General features: G+C 35.5%; 2 protein-coding genes across 3 annotated transcripts in view; one reads left to right on the plus strand and one right to left on the minus strand.

Moving 5' to 3' along the window:
- Positions 1–198: 198 nt before the first annotated feature.
- On the minus strand, positions 199–6,921 carry LOC132705054 (phosphoribosylformylglycinamidine synthase). Its single transcript, XM_060675479.1, has 13 exons — positions 5,574–6,921; positions 4,581–5,012; positions 4,318–4,523; positions 3,656–4,211; positions 3,402–3,498; positions 3,255–3,346; positions 2,940–3,201; positions 2,639–2,885; positions 2,346–2,503; positions 2,085–2,292; positions 1,798–2,031; positions 1,416–1,717; positions 199–1,354 (listed from the first exon to the last, which is right to left on the minus strand). The coding sequence occupies exons 1-13, from the start codon at positions 6,407–6,409 to the stop codon at positions 1,013–1,015; spliced, it is 3,972 nt and encodes a 1,323-aa protein (XP_060531462.1). The 5' UTR covers positions 6,410–6,921; the 3' UTR covers positions 199–1,012.
- A 13,751-nt stretch (positions 6,922–20,672) lies between these two features.
- The window catches only part of LOC132704572 (dachshund homolog 2), a 349,768-nt gene continuing 343,130 nt past the window's right edge, over positions 20,673–27,310 (plus strand). For both annotated transcript variants that reach the window (XM_060674652.1, XM_060674653.1), the window contains exon 1: positions 20,673–21,583. In XM_060674652.1, the coding sequence (XP_060530635.1) occupies positions 20,904–21,583 (680 nt within the window). In that variant the 5' untranslated portion in view covers positions 20,673–20,903. The remainder of the gene's footprint in view (positions 21,584–27,310) is intronic.

A 27,310-nucleotide genomic window follows, 5' to 3' on the forward strand; every position in this document is an offset into this window, starting at 1 on the left:
TTTTTAACAATCAAAATTCCTATGAACAATAAACTTTTTGTATGGAAATTAGTATTGTAAGGCAATTTTAGGCCAGTTCGCATGTATAGAGAATATTTTTCTTCTTATTTTCTATAGCATCAAGATTTTATAGAATGGGGAAGTTGATATAATAAAGTACGTGATATATACCAAAGTAATTTATTTGTTATACAGGTTTTATAAAAAATAACATAAACTATAAGTAATTTTTTAACAAATGGAATAGTCAACATTTAATAGATATGAGTACTATGAATCTGTATAAAGCAGATATTTAACCATTTGGCAAAACCAAGTCAGAATTGATCATAAACTTTATCATAGAAAAACAGTTAAGGATCTAGAAAAAGATGTTACTAAAACTATTATTTACTTTTTAAATTGAATGAAACATTTGTATTTGCTAGTAACAAAATATGTGCATTTTAATTATTTATATTGTTATAATAGTCAATTTTGTTAATACATGAGCTTATTTGACGACCATAAGAGATCTATTGCTACTCAAGTGAATGTTTACTGCTTGGTCTCTAGTGATTAAATATCTCTGATATAAAGGCACTTATTAATAAGGAAGCTGCAATTCTAATCACATTTGTATAAACAAATTCTCTCATAAGGGACATTTAGGGGAAAAGACTTAATATTTACTTGAATTCATGAATATAAAAAGACAATATTCAAAATTAATTCTCATTCTAACTGTTATTCCAAAATGTTTGGAGGTTTTCACTTTTAATGACAAAATGTATTAATGAAGTTTTTAAATTTATTAATTTTTCTAATTGCATTTCCATTAAAAACTACCCCTTATAAGCTCAGACTTAATTATTTAGACTTTAACCATTTATAATACAAAATTTAAAAATATGAGTTAATGTAAAAATAGATTTAAAATAGAGTAATATTAATTGACCTGAGCACCTCACAATTAAATGGCAATTAAATTGGCAGTCATTTTAGTAAGTTGTTCCCATAACCTAGACTACACCTAATAGTATACCGGATGGAACTTAACTTTAGTACACCAGTCATAAGCATTCTTAAACATCTTCTCCCATGGACTCTTCCGGTAATGTATCCACTCACGTGGCATGTAAGGCCATTGGAACATTTGACTGCACCTTTCAGGGTGCGGCATAATTGCCAAATGCCTACCATCATTGGAGCATACTCCAGCTAATCCCTCTACACTCCCATTTGGATTCATTGGATAACTTTCAGTTGGCAGACCTTGGTCATCAACATATCGTAAAGCTACACAATTGCTTTTTACTAGTTTGTCATAGACATATTTATTTTGGAAGCCAAACTTGCCTTCACCATGAGCAACCTTAAAAAAACAAAATCATATAAATAGACCAATTTTAATTAAGGATTTCTTAAGCACACACCCATACACCAAAGGTTGATCCCTCCATACCATTTAACATAATTGATTTTGATTTTTCAATCTTAACTGTGCTCCATCTGCATTCAAATCTTTCAGACTTATTATGTTCCAGTATAATATCTGGTTTGGAATATTCTTCCGTCAAAGGACTTCCTACCCATCCAATCAAAGCCATTAATTGGCAGCCATTACAAATTCCTAAGCTGAAAGTGTCTGGTCTATTGAAGAATCTCGTGAACTGTTGCTTGACCTTTTCATTAAAGAGGATGCTAGCGGCCCAACCTTTCGCCGAACCCAATACATCTACACAAAAAGAAATTTCTCAAACCCAATTTTAAATACCACTATTGCTATTCCAACGAATTATTAAAGTTTTGTCTTACCAGCATAACTAAATCCGCCAGGGAATATGAGTCCCCTAAACCTATCTAAATTAGCCTCCCCGCTTAACAAATCCTGCATAGTAACATCCCACACCTTAAATCCAACCCTAACAAAAGCGGCTGTCACTTCTCTATCACTATTAATACCCTCTTCCCTTATGACAGCAATAGGAATTCTTTCCTCTTTGATTATATGCTCTTCATCGGGGTCAAAGGTTAAAGTGTATTTCGGACCTGTATAAGTTTACAATGTGTAAAGAAGTGGTAAATCAATCAAAATAACTTGCCGTTTCTTGTCGCCAGAGACAAAAATTCAGAATCTGCACATTCTTTAATTGTTTGCTGAAGTTCTAACCGGTAACTCGTCTCTTCCCACATCTGCATCAGTGGCAATACCGTAGTTTCCAAGCATGCATTATTAACCATTATGGTCACTTTAGATTGGATACCATAACCCACACTTTCACCAATTTCAAACACTGGTACATTGTGTTTCTACAAAAATTAATATAACATTTTGCACAACATAACAACAATAAGCAGTTCACCTGAAAAACTGAAAGACAGTGATCAACATCTTTGTCCAAAACCTCAAGCACCCATCCCACTTCTTCCGAGAAAAGGATAGGGATGGATTTTCCTTGTCTATGCTTGATGTTGACAGTTATTCCACTTAGGCCAGCAAAACACATTTCAAGTAGGCAAACTGAAAAATAAATCTATTATAAATTATAAAGTCTCCTGCAAGCAACGTCTATGAATTATATAAATATTTATTAATTTACTAAATACAATAATAATAGATTAATATATTGATTCCTTTAACACATCTTAGTGTTACCTATTAATCCACCATCACTAACATCATGTCCAGCTAGCACTGCATTATCTCTGATAAGTTCTTGAGTTGCGGCAAAAGCATTGACTAAATCTGTGGCTGAATGTATGTCTGGACACTCGCTTCCTAGTTGCTTAAAAGTGTGCGCCAACGCGGATCCTCCCAATCTATTAGCATCATGGGATAAGTCAACAAATAGCAAAGTTCCCTGCTTTCCCATAGACGGTGCTTTAAAATCTGGTGTTATAACCTATCAGGTATGATTTTTATAATAAACCATTATAAGCAGTGTTTCCTAGATAACCTTTCTAATATCGGGACAAGGTGCGTAAGTGGAGATCACTAATGTACCCGGAGCTTTAACAGTATCTGGCCCAACTCGGGCAGCCATACTCAGGGAATCTTTTCCTCCATCAATGGCTATTCCTAACTCGGACATTAATTTGCACATGGCTACGCAAGCGTCGTAGAGGGCGGCACCTTCTCCAGGCAATTTTGCCGCCCACATCCAATTGCCACTGCATTTTACGTCGCGGAGGTCTGTTATGAGAGCAAAAACGAGATTGCTAAAAAAATTGTATGTGGTGCAAATGTTTCTCTTAAATGATTATAGAATTACCTAAGTGCCTCTGCAACTGTCATACGGGCACCCGCAGCTATGTTAATTAATCCTTTGATAGGTTGTTCGCCTATAGAGGAAGCAATACCCTCCTAATTAAAAATTGTGCATTATAAAAAAAAAGAAAATAAAATAACTATTTCTTACGTGACCAAAATGAGAAATTGCCGTAACTGCAACATCCGCCAGCGGAGTATGTAAAGGACCCACGCATTGTTGTTGAGCTATCAAACCAGTGACACATCTGCAAATTAATATTTTTAAAAATATCTGAATAGCTTCAAATTGAAGTACTGAACTTTGCATATCCCTGGACAAATTTACTCTCTATATGCATATTTTAAAACAGAACAAGAGTCTACGAAATTAAGTAATAACAAAAGGTAAAAAAATTGTCATACCTATCAACTTTATTGGTTAAATATCTTTTGCTGCTAACAGATGGCAACCTCAATACTCTATCCAAACAGTTATAAATAGAAGTGGCGGGAGGCAGATTCAATGGTTTCAGGATAGGTAATTTTCGTTCTAATTTGAAAACTTTTCTAGGCATTTTTCCTAACACATGTTCAAGTTTTAAATCAAATGGAGTTACAGTGTTGGATTCATCTAGTGATAGTACAACAGACCCACTTCCAGTTACTTCACCAACTATGTTAACAGGACATCTTTCTCTTTTACAAATAGTTTTTAACAGCTCAATGTCTTCTTTTTTGCAAAGAAGTGCGTTGTTTTCTTGATATTCCGCACCCCACAATTCCAGAATATTAATGGTGGGATCACCTAGTTCAAATCTATTGGCGTAAATAATGCCACCAACAGGTTCCACAAGTTCCTTAAGTACATTTCCATTACCACCCGCACCTTGGTCATGAATACTTAAAATTGGATTCTTTTTGCCTAATTCTAAGCATGCGCGGACAACTCGATTTAGTTTATTTTCCATTTCAGCGTCGCCTATAAATGTTTAAAGTTTATTTGTATTTGGTGTTGGTTCAGTATCACACTTTACAAAGACCCTAATTGCTTAAAAACGAGCACACCTCAAGAATTGTAATCGTACCTCTTTGGACCGCATTAAAATCCAGTTCCTCTTTGTTATCACCCTGAACTTCAACAGAACTGGCAGACCCGCCGCCAACCCCAATTCGGTACACTGGACCACCTATTTTGACAATTTGTTGTCCAATTACAGGCGTAAGCTTTTCAGTCATATTCGCCTCCATACTCCCAATTCCCCCACTGAACATGATTGGCTTAATCCACTCCCTTTAAATTATCCATCCAATAAAACACTTTATTGAAACTATGAAAGGAAATTATTACCTCCGTTCATTATTGCCCTCAATAAGCCCGAATGACCTAACAAACCCGCTGATTAAAGGTTCTCCAAATTTATTACCATAATCCGAAGCGCCATTACTTGCTTCAACCAAAATTTCAAGCGCCGGCGCAAAATTCGACGGGTACTCGAATGATTTTTCTTCCCAAGGCAAATTGTAGTCCGGGATGTTAAGATTGCCAACTGAATATCCGGCAGTACCTGCAATACAATATCCTCCTCTACCGACGGATTGCACATCACGAATTCTGCCACCGGTTCCTGTGGTGGCGCCACTGAATGGAGCCACGCCAGTCGGGAAGTTGTGCGTTTCCGCGGTAAATATAAGGTGAGTTTCAGATGTAACTTGTCGAAGTTCACTTACAGATCCCGCAGAGGCTGGTTTCAGGCTCCGGTGGATAAACCCCTTTATGGCACTAAAAATGGGTATTTAAAAGAAGTGGTATCCAAAGAAAAATCCACAAATTGGAAAATCGAAATCATTGGCTTGATAGTAATAAAAATATCTACGAAATTTCATTTTAATTACAATTTTAAAAAAATAGTGGGAAAAAATTGATTAGGACAATTAAGCAGACTAGTTTATTAATTTTTAATGAAAATTTGAGTCAATCCAAACCCTTTAGGTTTTTCTAAAAAAATATTAGGTTTATTATATAAATATTAATTAATTAACAGAAATTGAAAATGAGACTTTGATATTTTTGTGGTAACCTAATCAGCAAGTGGTTAGGAAACAGAAATAAATTTTGAATGATAAAATATTTATTGCCTCCAGCAAAGACCTTATCTGCTCAAATTGACAAATCATCAACTAAAGTGACAAATATTTAGTATTATTTTTGCCATAATATGAATTGCACATGAAACAAGTAAACATTTTGAAAGTCAGCTACTTATCTGATAAAAGTATTTACATCCTGAATTAAGCCACAATTATTATCAAGAATAATCTTATTGCCTATAATATAGCTTACCTACTGTTATCACTAAATTTGATCACATTGTTTGGGTTTGTGTGTTTTTGAGTATCAATTATCATATCAATCAGAGACTCCTCATATTCTACATCATCTATAATCATTTTGCCCTTAAAAAACCAGTGACGGCTATGTTCACTATTTGACTGAGCTAAATCGAAGCATTCAATATTTGTTGGATTTCTTTTTAACACATTTTTAAACAAGTTGGTATAATATGTCAAGTCAGACTTGTCAAAAGCCAATCCCAGTTCATGATCTATTTCTTGCAGGGCCTTTTCACCTTTCGTCAATACATCAACTTCTTTTATGTTTTCTGTCTTTTGAAGGCATTCATTAAAGCTGTTTTTAGGAATATTTTTGGAAGTATAAAGACACTCAGTCATGCGATCATATAACACTGAAGCAAGAACTCTTTCCATATCAGGGGAAACAATGCTATGAATTTTGACATTTAAAAGGTATCTGCGGGATACTTCCACCCTGACAATTTTCTTTAACCCCAAATTTTGACAAATTGATACTGCATTTGTGGAGCTAGGAGTTGAAAAATTAAATCTGGGTCCAACTTCTATAAGTACCTGGTTATCCGAAATTTTTAAGCCCTGATGTGACAATTTTTCAGGATGTAACGGATCATATAGTACCCACATTAATTTTTTTTCTTCCTCTTTGGACAGAGGCGCTCCCACTTCAACATGGTAACACAATTCAGTCTCCAATCCAACGATTAGATCGCATTTTTCTTGTAGTTTTTCAATAATTTCTACTTTTTTGGCGTTAGTAAAACCAGGTCTTTTGTATAATCTTATTATCCTGTTTTCGAGTGTCATCTTTGATGGAAAATTATTCACTGTAATGATCCACTAAGTTCACTTTCACACTGACCTATAATAACTAATCTGTATAATGAAGAAATTCGGTTATATTAATTGATGAGAAGCTAGAGTAAGTTCAAATGCGCGATGTGTGGGGTTAACCATAGGTTATCAGTGGCACAGTTATTGTTAAATTGTGTATTACATGAGAAAAATGATGCAATCAACAGCAGCGCCAGAACGTATCGCCAAATATAAGTAGATTTTATTCATAATTTGACAAATTTGTTTTTCGGATAAAGTTGTTTACTTTTGAGTTTTAATTCTTCTTCTTTTCTTCTTTACTTATTTAGTTTTTCAGTGCGCAATTGTTAGCTCGACGACGAGGAACTCTTGTAATGTTGTGTTCCAAGGAGTTTCGAAAAAAATCTTCATCCACCACCACTTGTATAAGCGAACTATTATCTAGCAAGACTTTTTTTCCGGTGCTCGACTTTTGTGTTTTACTTCAAAATGTCCGCTTTACAAGGGAAGAAAACAAAGAAGATGTTTAAATAATCTCTCTGGATAGGTCAAGTGAATGCCCGAGTTAATGTTAGTGTAAGACTCATATTTCTAATTTTAAAATAGTTCTAAAGCTCAGTAGACAAGATGCAATTTCTACATGTACTTCTGCATGTATTTTTCACAGCTAAAAATTGCTGTTAGTGTATGATGCAATGCGGGAGGCCACCAAGGATTTAATCACTTAAAATAGATGATAATTTTATCTGCTAAATTTTTTGCAATTTGGTTAGCAGACACATTGCAATATTTATTTGAAAAAATGCATGCAGAAATATTTGTAGAAATTGCTTCGTGTCTGCCTCGTTTAACTTAGTAAGCCCTGAATAAAACAATTTAGAAGGTGATACGGATTATATGAAAATAATGAAAAAAAAAGAAGAGGACTCGCCATGTTAAAGAATAAGAAAGAATAAGTTATAAATTCCTTGGTAAAAGATTTCTTACACTTTTACACTATCTGATGTTTTATTTGAGTTACTATTCGATTTATAAAATGTATGTATTTGTAACTTCGCACCATTAGATTTAACCTTTAATGTGCTCATTATGGTAAAGTTTTTGATACTAAATAGATTATAGAGTACTTAATTTCTATTTTACTAAATTACTAAATTAAAAAAATTTCTTTTGGCTAATTATTGTAAGTGGATGACACACTGCATTGTTCTAAAGGCTCACTTGGTCTGAAAATAAATAAATATTATAAAAATGTTATGGATCTCTGTAATAGACTACGTAAGAATTAAAATAGATTGAGATATGCCTAGCTACGCTCTCCATCACGAGATGGCGCAGCTTGTATATAGTTCATGTTTTTGAAATAGATTGGAATGCTTCCAATTTCACCTTCATATACGAGTATTTTGCCAACCATGCAGTGGGTATATGGTAGTATAATCTACCGGAGGAAGAGTCAATAAATCGTGACAAGGCTGTGTATATATTTACGAGTTTGAAACAAGTGTGGTTCTCAAGATTGTCTAAGGTTTTCAAATGCAAACCTACATATATTATACGTCTAGTCAAAATATTCTCTTGTGGTTTCTATTTTTTGTTTGTACGTTGAAGAGCATTAGAATCTTTTTTCGTGAAAAATAAAGTAGAAAAGAACTTGACATTACCATGGCAATATTTATTCACGACTCTTACATATTTACGCAAAAACGCATTTTTTTACTAAAATTAGAAACCAAGATATATGAGGTCAAATCGAAAAACGAGCATAGTATTGATGCTGGAAATAGTGTCATCAATCAAACCTAAATGCATGTTGTATGACTTCTTGCAATTTAATTTTTCATCAGCAGTACCATTCAGACTTGAGGACAGTACAAACATGCATCAAACTTGCTGAAGCAGACTTGTATTTCGGTCTATTCAGATGCATCCCAAAACTAAGACTTTATGTAGAAAAACTTGCTTACTACTTGGGAAAGCGCGCCTCTCACGGGGCAAATTTTATTATTTTCTCCCGTGACGAACCCCCGAAAATTTTAAAATTTCAAGCAATTATGCGCGCTCGCATCGCAAAGTGGCCGACTGGCACAATCGCGAGAGAGATTTGGCAACAATATCACATCTGACAGCTCGGTGATGGATCGCCAGACAATATTGTATAAGACGAAAGGGGTGCCGACGCCACGCCGCCGCCTCCCCAGTCGGGGTTAGAAAACGAAGGTGGATATTTTAACCGCCAAAGTAGCGTATTATTTGCGACGCTTTATTCGGTAATAATGCGCTTATTCAGCGCGGTCACGTGCATTTTATGCGCTGGAAGATTATAAGTCATTGGAATGGTCCATATAGGCACACGGAAAAGAATATTTTTCTGCTTACGGATGCCCCCGATTGCAAGGTATATCTAAAGGTTTGGTCTCATCTATTTCAATATTCTGATTCATCAAATAGTGCAAATTTTAATTAAAATGTTAATGCAACATTCCAATGCAGGGAAGCACTACTTATTAGTTTGAAATGAACTGAAAGAACGTGAATTCATGATTTTTTCATCAAAAATTGCTCGGGTTCGTCAAACGGTCAAAACTTAATGGAACATAAAATTTACTTATTTGCATAGTAACATATACAAACAACTAATAATTTGTATAAGTCTCTATTTAAATCCGTCGATTATTTGTATTTTTGCGCTCCGGCTTTTGTTTTCGACTGACAAGCGTGCGCGGCATTTCGCTTCTATGGAACGCATTGGGCTTAAACATTCAAGCCGTTTTCCAGAGAAGCAGCGTCTGTGATTTGATTCCGATTCCTGTTAATAAATATGAATTACGAATTATGAAATTTTGCTTATTTTTATATAGGGTGTCACGAAATTGGAAGCAAACTCTTCAACGGGTTGAAGTTTTTTTTTATCATTTCGAGATATTTTTATGTAAAATGCTATATATGCCTTTTCTTATATTAAAGGTTTAAATCTTGACTAGTGACCTGCAGTCGAGTAAAGAAAAAACACATAGAGTGTTAGAATGAAAGTGATTTTCTGAACATTTGTCCTAGAGTACTTGGTGAGTCAGTCAACGATAGAATACCTACGGTTGATTATCTCATTGATTTCACAAGTTATGGGAAAATGGTAAATACAAAAGTTGGAAAGATTGTTAGGACGCACAATTTAAAATCATTTTAAAGTATACAGGGTGGCTCAAGAACATATATATTTTTTTAATTTAAAAGTCTTCATTTTCAAATTTTAATTTAAATTCTATTTAAAATTCTTCAACTTTTGTATTAATGATAATACATATCTAAACCTAAGTGTTTCTCCAATAATTTAATTTTTCTAATAAAATACTAGTTTTCACACTTGCAAAACAAAACTATGATAGCACCATTTTTTTAATTAGTAGTTAGATCACTCGTATTTGATATTATCGTTATTCGAACATGACGTAAAGGATATATGCAAAATAAAGGAATATATTTGGATTATTTTAAATTGAAAAATCTCGATTTTCTTAAATGGCATACCATATATATTATTATTCCTTCTGAAAGATCTTAAAAAACCTACAACTTTTATTAAGTGTGTCATATTACTATGTTATAATACTATACTATTTTAACTTTTCCAATATTTACCCTTCTTTCTGTCTAAGACTATTGCTATATTATTAGTGGGGCAGAACTTTGTTGGAGCCGAAGATGAAGCAACATACGGTTATTAGCAATTTTGGTGAAAATAACGGCGAAATTTTAAATTCACAGAAAAAGTAAATAATATTAAATATCTATTACTACAAATTAACTTATCTTATTTTGAATTATTATTATGGCGCAATAAATGTTCAAAAATAAGCCTTTCTACTTGAATACACATGTTGGACATTCCTTAGCATAAACGGTGTTATTTTCCCGTACGTGTCCCGAATTCTATTTTCCGTATATTATGGTGTTGTAGGGGGATTCTCAAACACTATCTTTAACATATCCCCACAAAAAGAAATCAACCTCTACCGAGCCAAAATTTGGATCGGCTTCTATTGCTTTATTTATAAGAGTGAAGAAGTTCTTGCTAAAGTTCAATATGCGATTAGATTGGGATGTATCACATAAGCTAGCTACTTAATGGCAACTGACCTGGGCATTATCTTGAACGCGAAGTTAAATTTCCAATTCTTTTTCTTCATTGGTAGCATTCCGGTTTACCACTTTCCCTTTTTAATATTCAATACTATCACTAACATCAAACCGTTCCGTTAAACACTGAACAGATTATCTAGTTGGAATACGTTTATTGGGGTAAGTCTCACTGCCAACAAAGTGTTTTTTTCGCCTCACCCAGTATATAAATCATATCAATTAATTCAGCATTGACAATGTCATTTAGTCATGGCCAGCGAATGTTATACTAATAGCCTTTGACAGAAAGAAGGGTAAATATTGTAAAAGCTTAAATAAATCGCAAAATATTAAAAATAGGTATATGACATTCGTAATAAAAGTTGTAGGTTTTTGTAGAAATATTTCAGGAAAAAATAATAATATGTATTATGTGCCATTTTTTCAATTTTCAATGACATAAATATATTAGTTTATTTTGAACACCCTGTAGCATCTAATTCAAATTCAGTTGGCTATACCTTGAAAACAACAAATATGGAAGAATATTGGAAAAACTGTTATTTTTTGGTAAAACTGAAGCATTTTAAAAGGAAGGAAGCCAGTATACTTAAAAATAGTTTTTAAATAAATTTTTAAAAAATCGAAATCGGTTGAGAAATGCGCAATTTACGGGGATATTACAATTCCAATCGGTCGCACTCTACGTACGCCATGCCGACCGAAATTACGCCCAACTTAAAATCCTCCATTTACGTTCTCCCGCGCATAATAATGGCACCGCTATATAATCTATGCATTGTGTATTATGACATGCAGAAACGTCTGCGTCCGATTAAATCTTAATCTAACCCTGCACATACACACATCAGATCGGTGTCCGCGCACAAATAACACACACACTTTCCTCCCATTGCCACTCATGGCGCTGGCTGAATATAATGATAAAAGCGACATAAACTTGCCTGGAAATTGGATATTCATCTATTATATGTATCCCCGACGTTATATCACCCGAAAGCGCTTACCATAAACAATAGGCCGCTGTCCAGATAGCCAAACACAATTACCTATATTTGTAAAAATGCCAATCTCATTCATAAAGTGATCTGTGGACAGTGTCCGGCGTTAATGAGAAGCAGCGCGGACGCGGCTAACAATGGACGCCATGAAAATACCAATTACAAAATTTGTAAAATGCAGGATGTCATTAATTTAGGGCCTTGTGCCGTTGTTGCCTTGCTACGGTGAAATCTGCCGAGAGTTTTGTGAGCGACGATCAATTTTCAATCTTTTGTTTATAATAAATTTATCGAAAAGCGGTTTTGTTTAATTGATATCTTCGTCAGGCGCGGTTTGATACTCTGTAACTTTTAAACGGCTTGAGATAGCAATTTGAAATTTGGATGGGTTAATATAGCCTGAATGTCCAATTTTTTGACAATATTGAGTGGGCAGCAATTTTCGAATTTTAATTAGTCAATAGTTGCACGTCCGGTTTGAACGGAAACGACAGTAACTTTCGAATTTTAAATGGCACATCCTATATTTTTTTGCATTTTTGGATTCAGGAGATCATTGTAACCGGTATTTTTTTGCAACATTTTGACACAAAAATTTGCAAAATCCGTTAAAAAATAAGACCACGGGAAGGAAAAGACCAAATAAGTAATAGTATATTATGCAACAAGTGCGGTAAACGGCATTTGAGTTAAAAAGTTTACCGAACGTGTTGCATACTATACTTTTTCTACGACCGTTAGTTTTTGGGTATATTTTCGCAAAACAACACGAATATGTTCACTGACATGACCGACAAGCGTCAAAATTCAAATATCTCCGAAAACATCCGATTGCTCCCAAATCCGCGCTGTAAAATCCCGGAAATGTCCGAAGTAGCTCGGATTTATGGGAAACGAAACTAGCGTGGTAAAGTGACGCTTCCCGCACGCTAGATCGATGGGTAATTCGGCATTTTACAGACGGGAGTAGAAAAACATATTTTTATAAAAACAAAATATTACTTAGGTGGCTTTGCTTCATCAAGTCATCATGACTAAAAATTCTGACAGCCAGCCTATATTAATCCTTCCAAATTTCAAATCGCTATCTCAAGCCGTTTGAAAGTTAGAGTGTTCCCACTTTCTTATGTCATCCGGTATATAGGTAGTATAAACTTATTTTGCAAAGTATGCTATTATAACTTTCCCCTCTAGAGATTATCGTTGTTGATAAATAACATTTAAATCGGTGTCAATAAAATAAATGAAGTATAATACGGGCAACGGGGTACGATGTTAGGAAAACGAACGCTCCTAGAAATTTGGAAAAAAATTATTCAGTAAATCGACCAAGACAAAATGTTGGAAAGTCGTTTCGAGCTTCTGAAATGGTCTACAAGCAGTGTAATTGTTATCTTGAATTTTAAAACTCAGTTTCTACGAAAAAGTCGAGACAAATTCAAATCTTTTTTGTTTAATGCTGTTTGCTCTATATCTGCAATTAAATACTTAAATGTTACTAGTAAGCTACTATGCATTTTAATCAACTTGGAGTCGTCGGCTTTTCCTAGTGCTATACTTGAAGCGATGGTGATTGGTTACACTGCCACCAGGTGGAGTTTTCTGACACAATCGCAGAAAAAGTGATTTTCTGAAAAAAGAATAAGTCCAAAAATCATTTGACCCAAAATAGAATTTTTACATCATATTTCGTGGTTCCGCTATACTTTGGCGCAATAGAGACACTCGAAATGCAAAGAAAATGGCCGTTGCGGAGGGGCAAAAGAAAGCGCTAGATATAGTAAAAGAAGCGCGGGTCCATATAATGGCCACATTATCGGCGATTTAACTTTTCGATACCCATTTAAATATGGCGACAGTAAATCTAGCCCGGGCTCGAAGTTTTACGACTCATACATCAGAGATTTATGTAAATTCCCGCGAAAAATACGAACCACCAATGGACCTAAAAAGACCGAAATCCATCACGGTTAAGAGTGTTGAGGACACAATGTGGAGGTGCTTATAGGCTATTTTCCGGATGGCGGGACCGATTTTAATACGTATCGCGTCACATAAAATTACTCAACGGGGGCGCCCTTATGTGTGTATGTGTGCGCACCCGTGGGCCCCGCTGATAAAAAGCTGTCTTTTATTACGTTATAGATCTATAGATGGGTATTATGTTATATAAAGTATTCTTTCGGTTGCCGAAGGAAAAAGGGACTGGTAAAAGTAACCGGGAGCAGATTCTCGATGTATGAAATATGCGGGAATTTATTACGGGCATATTATACCGCACGTTTAAAAAGCAAGTCCCTCCTCCAGCTTCTTATTTTTTTCTAGGTGACACTACGACGCCTGAAAGCACCTAAGATGATCATTTAAAAACGGTACAACTGGATGGACCATCTAAACGTGGTCAAGAGTTGCTGACCTGCAGTAGACCTGCAGTCGACCTTTTGTAAATTGCAGTTTAGTATAGTATTGAACCACCTGGGGATTCAATATTTACCGGACCTTAAACATCACTATGAATCTTTTCGCCAGGCTTATAAGGCTTATAAGGTTCTTTGCCAGGTTGCAGGTCATACACGTTAAGTTTCTTAAACGCCCATATTTACGTGCACCATTCGCTCATGTCAGAGCTGTAACTTGACCATGTATTTATTACCGTTAACTTTACTAACATTGCTTTCTACTGAAACTATTACTTCGAACAGCATACGATATAGGTTCTTATACCGAACCGACTGACGATAGTAACCATGGTGAATTTGACATTTTTCTCTATAAGCGTAAAAAGAAAAGTTTTTGTTGCTAATAGTTCCTATAGAAAAAAGATTTCTTTTTAAATCCGGTAAAAACAGCACATTTTGAAGCTCGGGTTGTACTAGATGGGGTGATTCACTTTTTTCCTGGATTGTGATAGTAGTCAGTTTCTTTTAGTGTACGCTTCCGTTAATGGTTCCAGCGTTGTGAACTATATTTCTTTAAAAGACTTCGCTGTCATCATTAGAGATCAGAAAGATACGCCCACGCTCTCTCCGATTCGTAAGTATAATTTTTGTTTTTCTTTGGACACTCGCGAACACAACGTCCTTTTCTTTACAAAAGGCGCATTAATCTTAAGTTCACGAATATCCTTCTTCTGTGCGTTCACACTTTCATCGCCCTCGCAGGAACGTTTATCTTCTTCCTAGGTTATTCTAGATACTGAGGATTTAGTTGGCAAGCTGCTAAGTATTTTTGACGCAATCGCTAATCCAGAAGGGTATTCACCAGAGTCCTCAAGCCTTTTGCATATACTGTCCAAGTTCTCAAAATTGAAGAACGACCGATTCTCCATTTCGTATTTTAAATGCGTAGAATCGCCCCTACCCATTTTGTTACCATCGACGGATGTATCTCTAAATAGCACTTTAAATTTTTCCCAAATTTCTTGCGCCGAACTACAGTTGATTAAATTTGGGTGCAATTTTTTTTTCTACTGAGCTAAGGAGAATTACCGCAGCTTGCGATGACTTCTTCGTCCATATTTTCCACTCATTCGCTTTTGTTCTCTGCAAATTATTTTAAGAAAACTTTACACTAAGGTGCCGTGGAAGCGTGTTGGGCCAATAACCTGTTGAAGGTTTTATTGTTTAGAATAATAAGATTCAATACAGTTAAAATAATATTAGAATAAAATTAGTGAAAAATATAATACGGTAAAATAAATGCAAAACAACAGAACAACGCAATTGCTTCATTGAGCATTCTTAACTAACTACCTATAAACGGTCCTAAAAAGGGTATCATAGATTCATGTGTCCTAATTTATTTAAAAGTACGGATAAGCCAAAAAAGACGAAAAATGAAACAAGAAACGAAATGATCCAGATTAATTTAAATTTAAAATTTCATTCTTTTTATAATTTTACATACATGACAAAAGGAACTAATTTTTTATCCCAACATGCGGAAAAAGTTTTTTTATCAAAACTTGAATATTAGTTACAGTACAGATGTAGTATTGCAGTGATTTACAAATTTCCTTAAGCGGCGAAGAGCAAATGGAAATGGATATTTCTGGAACAGAATTGTTTGATGAAATTAAGATTTTCAATGACACAAATTTACCTATTGCATATTTGATAATTATTTAGATTCTGCTGTTCCAAATTTGACTATTTCTATAAAAATACTTATAATTCCTGTTCAGAACTTAAAGATCATCAAAACTTATTTGAGACCAACGATATTTCAAGAAAGACTTGTTGGTTTATCAATATATTGATCATAAGTAAGATATAGAAAAATATTAATTTAAAATTTTTTTCCGTATCGGGGCGCCAAAATCCTAGAGCCGCCAGGAGCGGTAAACCGGCGATTTAGTTATGTTAGTTAAAGGCTTATCTCACTCAAAACAAGTTAATTTTCACTCTACCAGTAAAGTGTTTGGTACGTTACATAATTAGGGACTCTCTGTTTTATTTCTTTTGAACAAAAATTTTGGTAAAAAAGCACTATTTTGTTTCCCAAGTGATTTTCAAGCTTATTTCAACCAAGCAAGATTAAATAATAAATTAATTAAATAAGTGATTCTTGTGCTGGAGACGATTCATTTCGTTTCGTTTCTAGAAAGATTTACATTTACTGTTTCATGGAAAGGAAAGTAAGCATACGTAATTAAATTTTAAGACTTAATTTATAGAAATTCTGCTCATTTAAAGCTGACTTATTTCAGGAATCTTTCTAATTTTTGCATATACAATATTTATCCTTACCAGTAACTCTTCACTGTCCCGAATTTCTTTAAAGTGAGTCTCTCCAAAAGTAAAAATCTACCACAGATTTGTTTTCATAGCAGTTTCGTAATCGCAACGAAATCACACTTGGAGACAATAAACGAAGGAACAGTAGAAGAACGTTAATGTGCAACACGATAGGTTTCCAACTTGCACAAAAGTTTTAAACGAAAACGTTTGAACCAACAACAACTTAAGTGATGCGAAGGTGTCACTTTAGGCTGACCAAAAAATTCATAATGACGCACATTGCAAAAAACATGTGCCATAACTTATATTTTGAAGCCTTTCTACGTTTAAACTTAATAAAGATTACAAATGACAATGACCTGCAGAGTATGAGGCAAAGCATGAAGATAATTAGAGAGAAAAATACAATAAAAATAAATACAGAAAATGTAGGAAATTAGATTACCAGTATGAACCTCCGCGCTAGAATCTAGATGGTAGTAGTAAGCGAGGAAGGCCAAGAAAGAGTTAGTGCTGTCGAGTTAAGGAAGCAATGGAGTATCAATACACACAATACATACTTATTTGAATGAAATATTTGCGTATATTTTGAAAACTGCAAAAATGGCCTTAAACACAAACAAAGCTTTTGACACACCTTACCAACAAATGTCATTAAATCTTCTGTTTAACCATTTTTTTAATTTTTTATAGTTACTGAGATTGCTACACACGCGTCATAACTTGTAGTCTGTGCTTTCATTTCTTGTATATACGCTAAATGGGGGAAAATAGCCCGACAATTCCGTACTAAATTTCGCTGGCCACTAGGTCAGTGATGGCACCCTCGGTCCGGATTATCCCCTTTGCTTTTCCAGAGCATTCAGCTGGTCGAGTGAAAAAGGGACGTCGTTCGGCACTAGAAAGCATGGGGGCCCTAATTTTGGTTAAACGTTATAGTTTTAATTTTCTCCCAGTTATTTATATCTACCTCCAAAAGCCAGATTAAAAAAATATTATTTTGATAATTTACTTCTTTAAACAGAAGTAGTTTCTTTTGCGTAATTAAAAATGTTAATAATTAATTACTAAACTGTAATTTACAGAAAATAGAAAGCTATAAATTAAACAGTTAGAAAATAATAGGGTGGAGCGGCTTCAACAAACGTGAATTTCAATGAACATCTTGCTCTTCTTTCATATCACTCTTCATATTCACTCTTTACTCAGAATATTTTTTTTTCTTTGTATTTCAGGCAATATTTTAAGTGTAATAACTGATTATGGATGCAATCATGCAGGGCATTTAATCAAGATTTTTTTAAATTAAGACTCAGTGCTAGGTAAAGCTTACCTCCATTTGTAAAAACATTTTTAGGACGCGCTGTATTTCGTAAGATAAAATATATACACACTATTGCTATTTTCATTAATAAAACATCAGAAAAAGTGACGCAACTTTTGCTATTTTGCATTGCGTTGCGTTTTGTAGCAAGACGGTAACATTTTAACATCTCATTTTTAATAATTAAAAAATAAAATGGAAAATTTAATGTTATCAAATTGAAGGTATGTGGAGACGCTTCATAATATAGTCAAAACTATAGATTGACAATTGACTTATTTATATTTTATTAAATTAAATATTAATAATTAATGTTCGCTGCATGTGTCTACAACATGTAAAAAATAGTCGATTCGCTTATCTACATGTAAATATTTTTACGTCTTCTAAATGCCTAAACCGAAAAAAATAATCTTGAGGTTTAGCCAAAATTTCCGGTTCAGCGTGTCACGCAAAAAAGGGCTCCATCCATGCAAACGTCTGGATAAATAAAGGCGCCCCTTCTATCTGTTGCTGGCAAGACTTGGAACTGGAGTTATCGCGATGAGGCAGTCGAGCCAAATGTTGTCGATTTCCTGTGATTTATAGGTAGTGAAATACGTTCCAATAAGCATACGCGAGTGCTCTGTATACTTACCTATATTATAGGTACTAACAGGTGCAATAACTTTTACCGTAACGGAGATAGTAACAAAATCTTTTGTTTTACAGCAATTTTGATTCATCATATAGGCAGATAGGCAAAATGCAGAATAAGAATTCCGAATTGTTTTAAATCCTAAATTATTATATCCACAAGAGACCTCAGTGAACTTTAAATATGGGTAATTGTTATATATGTATGCAATAGTTGTGACTATAAATGACAATAATATTTCATTAGGGTCCACTGTGCCGTCTTGGGTAAGTGTAGGCGATATTTGTTCAGAAATTGACGCGAGACTACGGCAATCAGATGTGTCCATTAGAAGACAAATTGCTGTAAATCACGGTAGAATGTCAAGTTTACCTGTTATAATAGGTATGTTAAATATTCATATATTTGCAAAAAAAGACGTTTTGAGTAGCTTACATTTTGTTAGTTGAGCTGTTGATACAGATCAGACGAAATAAACTTTTAATGAAAACTGACAAAGCTTGTCAATGTCATTTTTATTGGCTTTTTTTTACAAAGGTTGGCCAAACAGCGAGACTGAAAATCCCACATATGCAGATTTTTTTGACATATTACAGTGAAATATACCATATAAGAATCGAGGCATGGTGGAACCCTCCAGATACAATTCTATTAAATTTAAAGGGAGACTTCCGTTACCACAAAGTTTGATCTTATTTAAGGGCATATGCGATACAGGCAAATGGTAAGGTCGTACAAGAGTGCCGTTAAAGTATCTGCATAAATCGAATTCCCTGTATACGCCGTCTAGAAGGGTGGTGGATTTCATCTCATTCATAATATTTAGTTTTATATACTCATGTTTTCTTTACTTTATTGCCTTTATAGTCTCCAACACAACTAATTAGAATTAACTTTCACATATGATAAAAGTGAGTGATACAAAACTTATTAAATCATCAAGCAGACGATAATCAGGTTATGAGTGAAGATTATTGTGAGAGATATTCTTAATATCAAACAATGCTGATTAAAAATGGACATTTAGGATTTTTCCATATACTTACTCATGGCAGGAATATTAATTAGGTGCAGTATTACTAAGAAAATTAAAAGCAATAACTTAAACTTGTACTAAGCAAAGCCGTGGTGAAGAGAAACTTTTTTAAGTGGTTATACTATATATAAATGCAATTTTTTTCCAATTTAACCATGAAATGTTTTATATCCAAATATATCTACGTCGCTATATACACATTCGGCAAATAAGAAATAAGTAAATGCTATATTATTTCAGGAATACGGGAACAATCAATTTGGTTAAAGACATGGTTAATACAATTTTCAATGATATCTATAACATTCGCTTCAAACATGGGCCAATTTATCAAATTTACTTAATTTGGCAAAATCCAGAAAATTTAACCACTGTGTTAAATAAATAATAAAGAAAGAAAGAAATAAGTAAATAATATGAAACAGCATCATTTTGATTTTTGCCATTTGAAAAATTTTATCGTTTTATTAACATATTTCTCGAAATATAAAATCATTCGTTAAACCACTTTCTACCATAAATGTGTAGGTCTCATATGTAGGAATAGATAAAGAAATAAAATTGTGGCAAAATCTTTTAGTTTGAAATGAACTAATTTAAATATAAATAATAATTCAAAAATATCTTTAGTTTTGGTTAGCGAAAATTTATGTGTAAAGTTTCGAAAAATGTTTTGCGGCGTGCAAAAAATCCTGGCAAAACGAGAAAAAAAATGCATCAATCAAATTAATACGTGATTGTTACGAGCCATTACGGAAAAAAATGTGCATCACATATCGGCGCTTTCAGCTCGTGCAACCCTTACACGGGTGGCTAGGTATATAGTGAAGCCAAACACAAAAGGCGCACTTCCTCGTGCACAAGAATAATAAACTTTAATTAATATTCCAGAAAACAGAAACAGCATTCGGACGGAAAATAGTAAAAAAGCGTCGAGAAACACCCGCGCGTCTACAGACTAAACCTCCGCTCCCCGGCGCAAATTAAGAAAAACAAAACGTCGGGCGCGCAGCGCAATCGAAACAGAAAACAAAACCAAAAACGACGAAAAAAACAGCGAAAAACTCCTCCCGCTCTAACCCCCCCACGGTCCTTACCGTGTATCGATTGCGTACAGAAAGCGGTGACATTCTTTATCAATACGTCACAGCTCATATTTCAAGTTCTCTCCACCACCCCATACAAAGAAACTGGCAACTTCTTTCGGTAGCCGGTGGGCGGATCGCTAAAGACGAGAGCGGTGGGGAGCGAATCGCGCGTCGCTTTACGGGTCCGCGGGCCAATGGGACACGCCCCTCGCCCTGGTGGGCGTCGCCGAGAAGTCGGCGGAGTTTTTCCGAATGTTTTTATTTATTACAATTGTAGTCGACCGGCGGTGCAGGTTGCGTTCAGTGCGCAGGCATCGGAGGCTGTTTCTCACCCCGCCTCGCGCGTTGAATTTCGATAGACAGACAAACAAACGTCGTGGGTGATAGCCCCCATTCTCCGATTGTCGGTACGTTTCTGCAGATGGACTTTGTATTTCATTCCGCGTTGTGAATATTGTGTATAGGGTCGTACTGCGCGGATAGCTTTCGCGTATCGCGTGAACGATTGTGGCGATTTCCGATGATGATGATGGACAGTACCGGTGTGGATTCTGCGAGTGAGCATAGTAGCCACGCTTCTTCGGGTTCGCCAGCGGTCGCAGTTAAACCGTCGCCGTCGCCTCCCAGCAACAATAATATTCCGACTAGTCATTCTCATCAGGTGCACAGCCCCAGGCAAGCATCCCCTTTGGGACCGCCGATGTCGATGGCACATCCCTTAAGTCCTCCGCCAGTTTCGAGCGCATCTCTGGCTAGGAGTATGGCTTTGGGGCACCTGCCGCCCCCAGGTTTAGGCTTGCTGAACTCTTTGGGGGTTTTGCATAGTCCATTGGACTTGATGGCCCACCACGCTCCTCCGCGTTCTTATAATTCGCCACCGCCGATATCAACGTCCGATCCCACAGCTAACGAGTGCAAATTAGTGGACTATCGCGGTCAAAAGGTTGCCGCTTTCATCATAGCGGGCGACACGATGCTCTGCCTTCCGCAGGCTTTCGAGTTGTTCTTGAAACACTTGGTCGGCGGCCTGCACACGGTTTATACCAAACTGAAAAGGCTCGATATCGTTCCCTTGGTCTGCAACGTCGAGCAAGTTCGAATCCTCCGAGGGTTGGGCGCCATACAGCCCGGCGTCAACAGATGCAAACTGCTCTCATGTAAAGACTTCGACACATTGTACAAAGACTGTACTACAGCCAGGTACGTGTCTGATATTAACTGTCTTCATGTAACTTCTAAATCGCTGCACCTAAGTTATAGATTGCATAAAGGAAACCCTGCATTAGTATCGTTAACGGTGTATATTCATAGTTGTGAAAGTAAAATATTTTCATGGGGTTGCTTTGTAATGCACCTAACAACGTCTAGAACCAACAAAATAATTGGTTCGACAAACAAACCGTTTTAGCAAATGGTAATTGCGAATAAAAATTACCTAGGTACGTAAAGCTATTAGTTAATGTCTCGACCTTCTGTGATATATTTCTGGAAGTGGACAATTACTTATTTATAATATACACCTAAATATTTCCTATAAATGTTCTAAAATATAGCAAATAAAACTAAACTCATTCTGCACGTAAAAATAGGTTTTGTCTAAAATTGTATTTAATGAGGAAAAAACAAATTAAAAACAAATGAACTATTTTATTTTACGCAAAGTTAGTACATTTTTTCCATTACTACTGAAATTGCCTAAGTTATTTTATGCTAAACATTTTCTTTGTAATTTGAACACCTAAGTTTTAATCATCAAATTTTTAGTTTTATAAACTGAAATGCTTCAGATTAATATTTGTTTGATAAATTGGGAATTTTTAGTGCAACACATGCTAAGGGCCACTTAATTAATTAAATTGGTGCTTAATTCAACGCACTTGGTAATTGAGTATAAAAGTCGATTGTCAGAAGCTCCCAATTATCAATTTAATCGAAAAGTGTAGTCGTTTAGTTAGTTTATAGTTGACTAGGGTTAGAGAATTTGTTTTTGATATTTCATCTTCGGACCTACAGGACACATTGCCAGTTGCAGATTTATGTCACTTATTGTTTTAATATCACATATTTGATTCCAAGAGAGACATTTGTTTCTAATCTGTAATTATTTACAGATAATACCGATGACAACACATACATACACATACACGCAGTAATAAAAAAATAGAGTTTATGTTTTGGGACAAAATTATCCTGTTTTGTATAATATATAAGACTCCAATTTCTCCTTACTTTTTCTATTACATCTTCAATCATCAAGCCAAGGTAGCTAAATTCCTACATGTAACATTCCAATAACAAATCATTCCAGTTAACATCAGCGTTCATGTAAACATCTTTGAATATGAAATATAATCCTTTACTTCTATATATCTTGAGATATCTCTACTAAAAATTAAGAGGCTGCATAAGGTACTTTACCTTTACGAATATTCTCATTTGTACTTTTTTCATTTTTATGGCCACATATTTGTAACTGAAACAACGGTAATGACTGATGTGAAACCTGAACTTTTGCGAAATAACAGAAAGAAAAGTTTTGAGAACACAGACCAGTACCGAATCAGAACTAAGAAAGAAATGTAAATAACCGAAAAATTCCCTTTAGATGAAGTGTCCCTCGAATGGTTAATATAACAGCGGACCGTAGAAACCGTCCTATGCGTTGCTGTGCATGGAAGGAATGAAATAATCTGGGGACAAACCCTAAAAGATTTGTTTTACTAAAAAAGTTTCTTTGTGTTTGAAGTTGGGTAAATAAATAACTCCCCATTCAGTCGCCGCTGAAACCCCGCACGTTGCCCGCCTGTTAATTCAAATAATTTAAATTCCCAACCCTCTCTCGCCGCCTGCAACTTATTATTGCACAAGTATGCAGTGGACCCACGACGTATATACACACAATCCTGCAGCATCGTATATATGCGTTCATATCCTCCCCGCATAGTTGGAAATAATTATAAACGACTCCTCAAAATAAAAGGGGGAGAGTTTCGAGTGGCTATATCAGCCCCCTCGGGTGCCCGTTCTACATATCTATCTTCGCAGCCTGTTGGATTTGTTTTATTATCAAAGACCTCAGTTAATAAAATGCTCTCTTTATGTGTATGGGCCGATTATACTATTTCGATTCGTATTGCGATGCTGATTTCGTCGAGTGGTTTGGAGATAAGGCACGTGTTTTATTAAAAGTTTTTCGGATTATACGACGGGGGTTTGTATATTCGGGACAAATATTAATTGTTGATTTTCTGTATTAATTTATTCCGTTACAAATAACGGTTTTCGCCGATAGGCATGGCGGCGCTCTATGTCGACACCGATAAGTTATAATGCATGAATGGGGATCCCGGTAAAGCAAGAGTTGCGTCATTTGAAATCTTACAATTTTGATGGAGTTATCCAGGAAAACAAATTTTGGCCAGGTTTGCTTGTAAATTATTTCCAAAATGCAGCTGTTTGAAAGTCAGATACTTCAAAGGATTTGCCAGTCAGAAGAATAGTATTATCTTAAATTGATTCGTCACAAACCACAGCAAAGATTTCAATTGGGATAAAATGACATACGAATTATTTTTGTCAGATTTAGAAGTGGACCGATAACCACCAAACTTCCCAGCCAAAGATCATAGCATATTGTTGAAGAGGTTCATAATACAGACGTGAACGTGAATTCTTGCATAATTTAAATTTGAGTTTCGATGATGGATGAAACAGGTGCCGTTGTGTGATTCCTTCTCAACCTCGTCAAGATTGGTTCGCAAAACCTGTTTTTAGATGATAATAAACACTAAAGTCAGTACCACTCATAAAAAAGTGTCTCAGTTGTAGCGGTCGGTCCAATAAACTTTTTCTATTGCTTTTGTGATTCAAATATCTAAAAATAGGGGTAATGAGAGATATTATATTATATTATTATATCTTACTACCTAAAATTACCGAAAAGATTGCGTTCTAAAAGAGAGAAGATGCCAGGATATTTAGTTCTATCTTCCCTTGATACAGAATATTGCGGTATTAAGGAAATTTAAAAAAGGTGATTATGGCGCCTAGCCGAAAGCGCCAGACTTGTTGTATACATGTAACCGCTTTGTTTAACAACCTCATAAAAATGTCTGCGACGGACTGTGTGATTGTAGATTTTATTAAAGTTTATTTTCTGTGAAACGGTAAACTTCAGGCAGACCTTTCAGACAAATATGGGTCGCTCAGAGCGTATAGAGCGAAATGTAGATACATCGCAACAATAGCTTACTTAGTACATTACAATTTAACTTTGTTTTAATGGTAGAACTGGGTAGCGGTTAGAAGCGATTATAAAGGCATTATCTTTGGTGTATTTGTTTAAAAAGACTGTAATGGCAGTCGAAGGATATGAGGATTATTCTCTGGTTACTAGTCATCGGTCAGGTAGGTAGATTGATTTTCTTCATCAAATACAACAAACAATTTCCTTACTTGTCTAGATAGATATTGGATTTTGTGTACTTTGTATTTATTCTTCTGCTTTCGACATGCAATTATATAAAATTATTTCGAAAAAAGCATAAATTAGGTTTTGGGCAGATGAAATGCTTAATTTCGCAGAAGTCATTCTTTTTTAAATAGATTGGTTGGTGGGAGGCAAAGACTTTGGGTTATGTAAGTAATTATACGGTAAACGATTAGTGAGCGAAAGTTTAAAGGTTAGTCGACGTCTAAGTATCTACTGAATCGAATTCTGGTCCTGAAATCTGATTCGTTCAGTTCAATACTCGATCAATCGTTGATCGACTTCATATTCTTTCAACGGTCATACACTGCGTAGAATTTTAGAATGGAGCTGTTGCTATCGCTTTGCAAACGCGCTGTCGTTGAAAAGATTCCTAAGAAGTATGGTCAACACAAAGTTTTAGATGACGCATACGAGTCATTTGCGCACACTCATTGCACCAAAAAGTTCGATCCGTTTAAAATAACCCAAGACACTCCAATGAGAACCGGCTTTATCTCAATCTAAAACTACTAATCACCTTCTACCGGTCTCAGCAAGAAATGGAACACAATCGAAACATCAAACACAGTAACAAAATAACATCTTTTCATTATCGACTCGACACAATAGCTGTAAAACCGTTAATATTTGTATTATAAATGATCAGTAGCTGGATCTGAACTGTAGGACGGCGTTCAGAAACGCAGTTGGATATTTCGATGATTCGAAACGGACTCTTTGTAAGTCGGATCGGGCTGCTAATAGGTTCTGTCAGAACGGCTATGTTCGGGGCTCTTTCCGTTGATGATTCGTCATAATTTATCGATATTTAGGCGCCTCTCGGACTGCCCGGACCTTAATTTACAAATCCGAATCCTATATCGAAATGAGAAAATGAGGCTGCCGACGCGATTGACTTTTTAAATTTCGTTTTCCCATTTGGAATGTTTCGAGTGGAAGTTCTTATCCCCTTTTCTCTCAGGATTGAAGTTTGTGCAACGCTATCGCCGCTTTACCTTTTTGTGTGGAGAAATATATTTAAAAATGTCATAAAGAAAAAGGCTCCCGTGTTGGTATATTGATCTGCGTAGTGTTTACTTACACTTTCACTGGGAGATATAAATTTTGTCAAAGCGTTTGCGAAAGGTGTGAGTTAAACTAGCAATATAGAGCTCGTAAAAAAATTCTCTCTCTCCGCTTTTGACTTTTTTACACTGGCGAGCAAAAAATTTAAGTCTCTCAAGAAATTTTAAATAATTCAAAAAAAAAAGTTTATCACCGAATCGTCGGTCTAGTAGGCAGTGAATTACTCGCTTTCCGACGAATGCGGATGGAGATATTTGTTATCTGTCAGTTATTGTCAGCGCATTTTCGACTTTTTTATGAAATAACGGAAGTTTCGGCCTAATTGAAAATTCGTGCGTTAGGTACTTTCCAGTTTATTGTTCATTTGTCTCTATTAAACTTATGAATGTTTGGTGTATTTTTTTGGATCTGAGGTGTATTTGACTGGTCATTATGCCTTTAGATCCTATTGTTATAGCTACAATTGTAGCATTAGTACAAGATGGTCGAGGAAAACTGCAAGAATTGTTAGTAGGAGGCTATGTGTTGTACAAAATGTATAGAAACGCTACGAAGAGTTGATCGATTTTTGATGTCCGCAAGTATGCGGAATAGGACCGCTTCTGCTGTTTGGCTTCGAAATCAACTCCAAGAGGTTAGAAATGTTAATGTTAGGGAATTGGCTGTCAGAAGAAGGCTTTGTGCTAATGGATTGTCTTGTCGAAGGATTGCTATAGGGCCGCCACCAAAGGCGTCGATTAGCAAGATTAACTTTTGGTCGAAATCACTAGAATTATTAGGAATGGAGCAATGTATTGTTTTCCGATGAATCCAATTTTTGCCTCAATGGGTCCGATGGAATAGACCCACCCCAGGTTGTATTGATGAAAGAGTTCCACATGGTGGTGGTTCGGTTATGGTTTGGACGGGAATCAGTTCAGAAGCACGCACAGAATTGTTCTTTATACAGAATGGTTCTCTGACAGCTCACAGGTACATCACGGATATCGTGAATGATCATGCTATGCCTTTAATGATCACTATGGGCGAAGATGGCATTTTTATGCACTATAATGCTAGACCCCACACCGCCAAAATGGTCAGTCAATATCTGGATAAGGTGTGACTTAGGCGGTTTGATTGGCCAGCAATCAGTTCAGACATGAATCCCATCGAACATGTGTGGGATGAGATGGAACGACGTATTCGAAGAGCCGAGAGAGTTACTTAGGCAGGAATGTAATAACATCGATCAGAACGTAATCCATAATTTAATTCAAAGCATGCCAACTCGATTACGAGCAGTCATAAAGGAAAGAGGATCGAAGACACGTTATTAATTTTCAGGTTTTCTCAATATTGTTAATTGTTACTCATTCCTTTAATTATAA

Source organism: Cylas formicarius, unplaced genomic scaffold (genome assembly GCF_029955315.1).
Source record: "Cylas formicarius isolate icCylForm1 unplaced genomic scaffold, icCylForm1.1 PGA_scaffold_7__23_contigs__length_41026272, whole genome shotgun sequence".
Taxonomy (NCBI): Eukaryota; Metazoa; Arthropoda; class Insecta; order Coleoptera; family Brentidae; genus Cylas; species Cylas formicarius.

Bases quoted from the DNA above. Each gene is read 5' to 3' on its own strand.
- LOC132705054 (XM_060675479.1), bottom strand. From the start codon at position 6,409: ATGACACTCGAAAACAGGATAATAAGATTATACAAAAGACCTGGTTTT. The intron at 4,212-4,317 runs GTACGATTACAA...AAACATTTATAG, and splicing joins TTTTAATGCGGTCCAAAGAG to GCGACGCTGAAATGGAAAAT. The intron at 3,202-3,254 runs GTAATTCTATAA...CAATTTTTTTAG, and splicing joins ACAGTTGCAGAGGCACTTAG to CAATCTCGTTTTTGCTCTCA.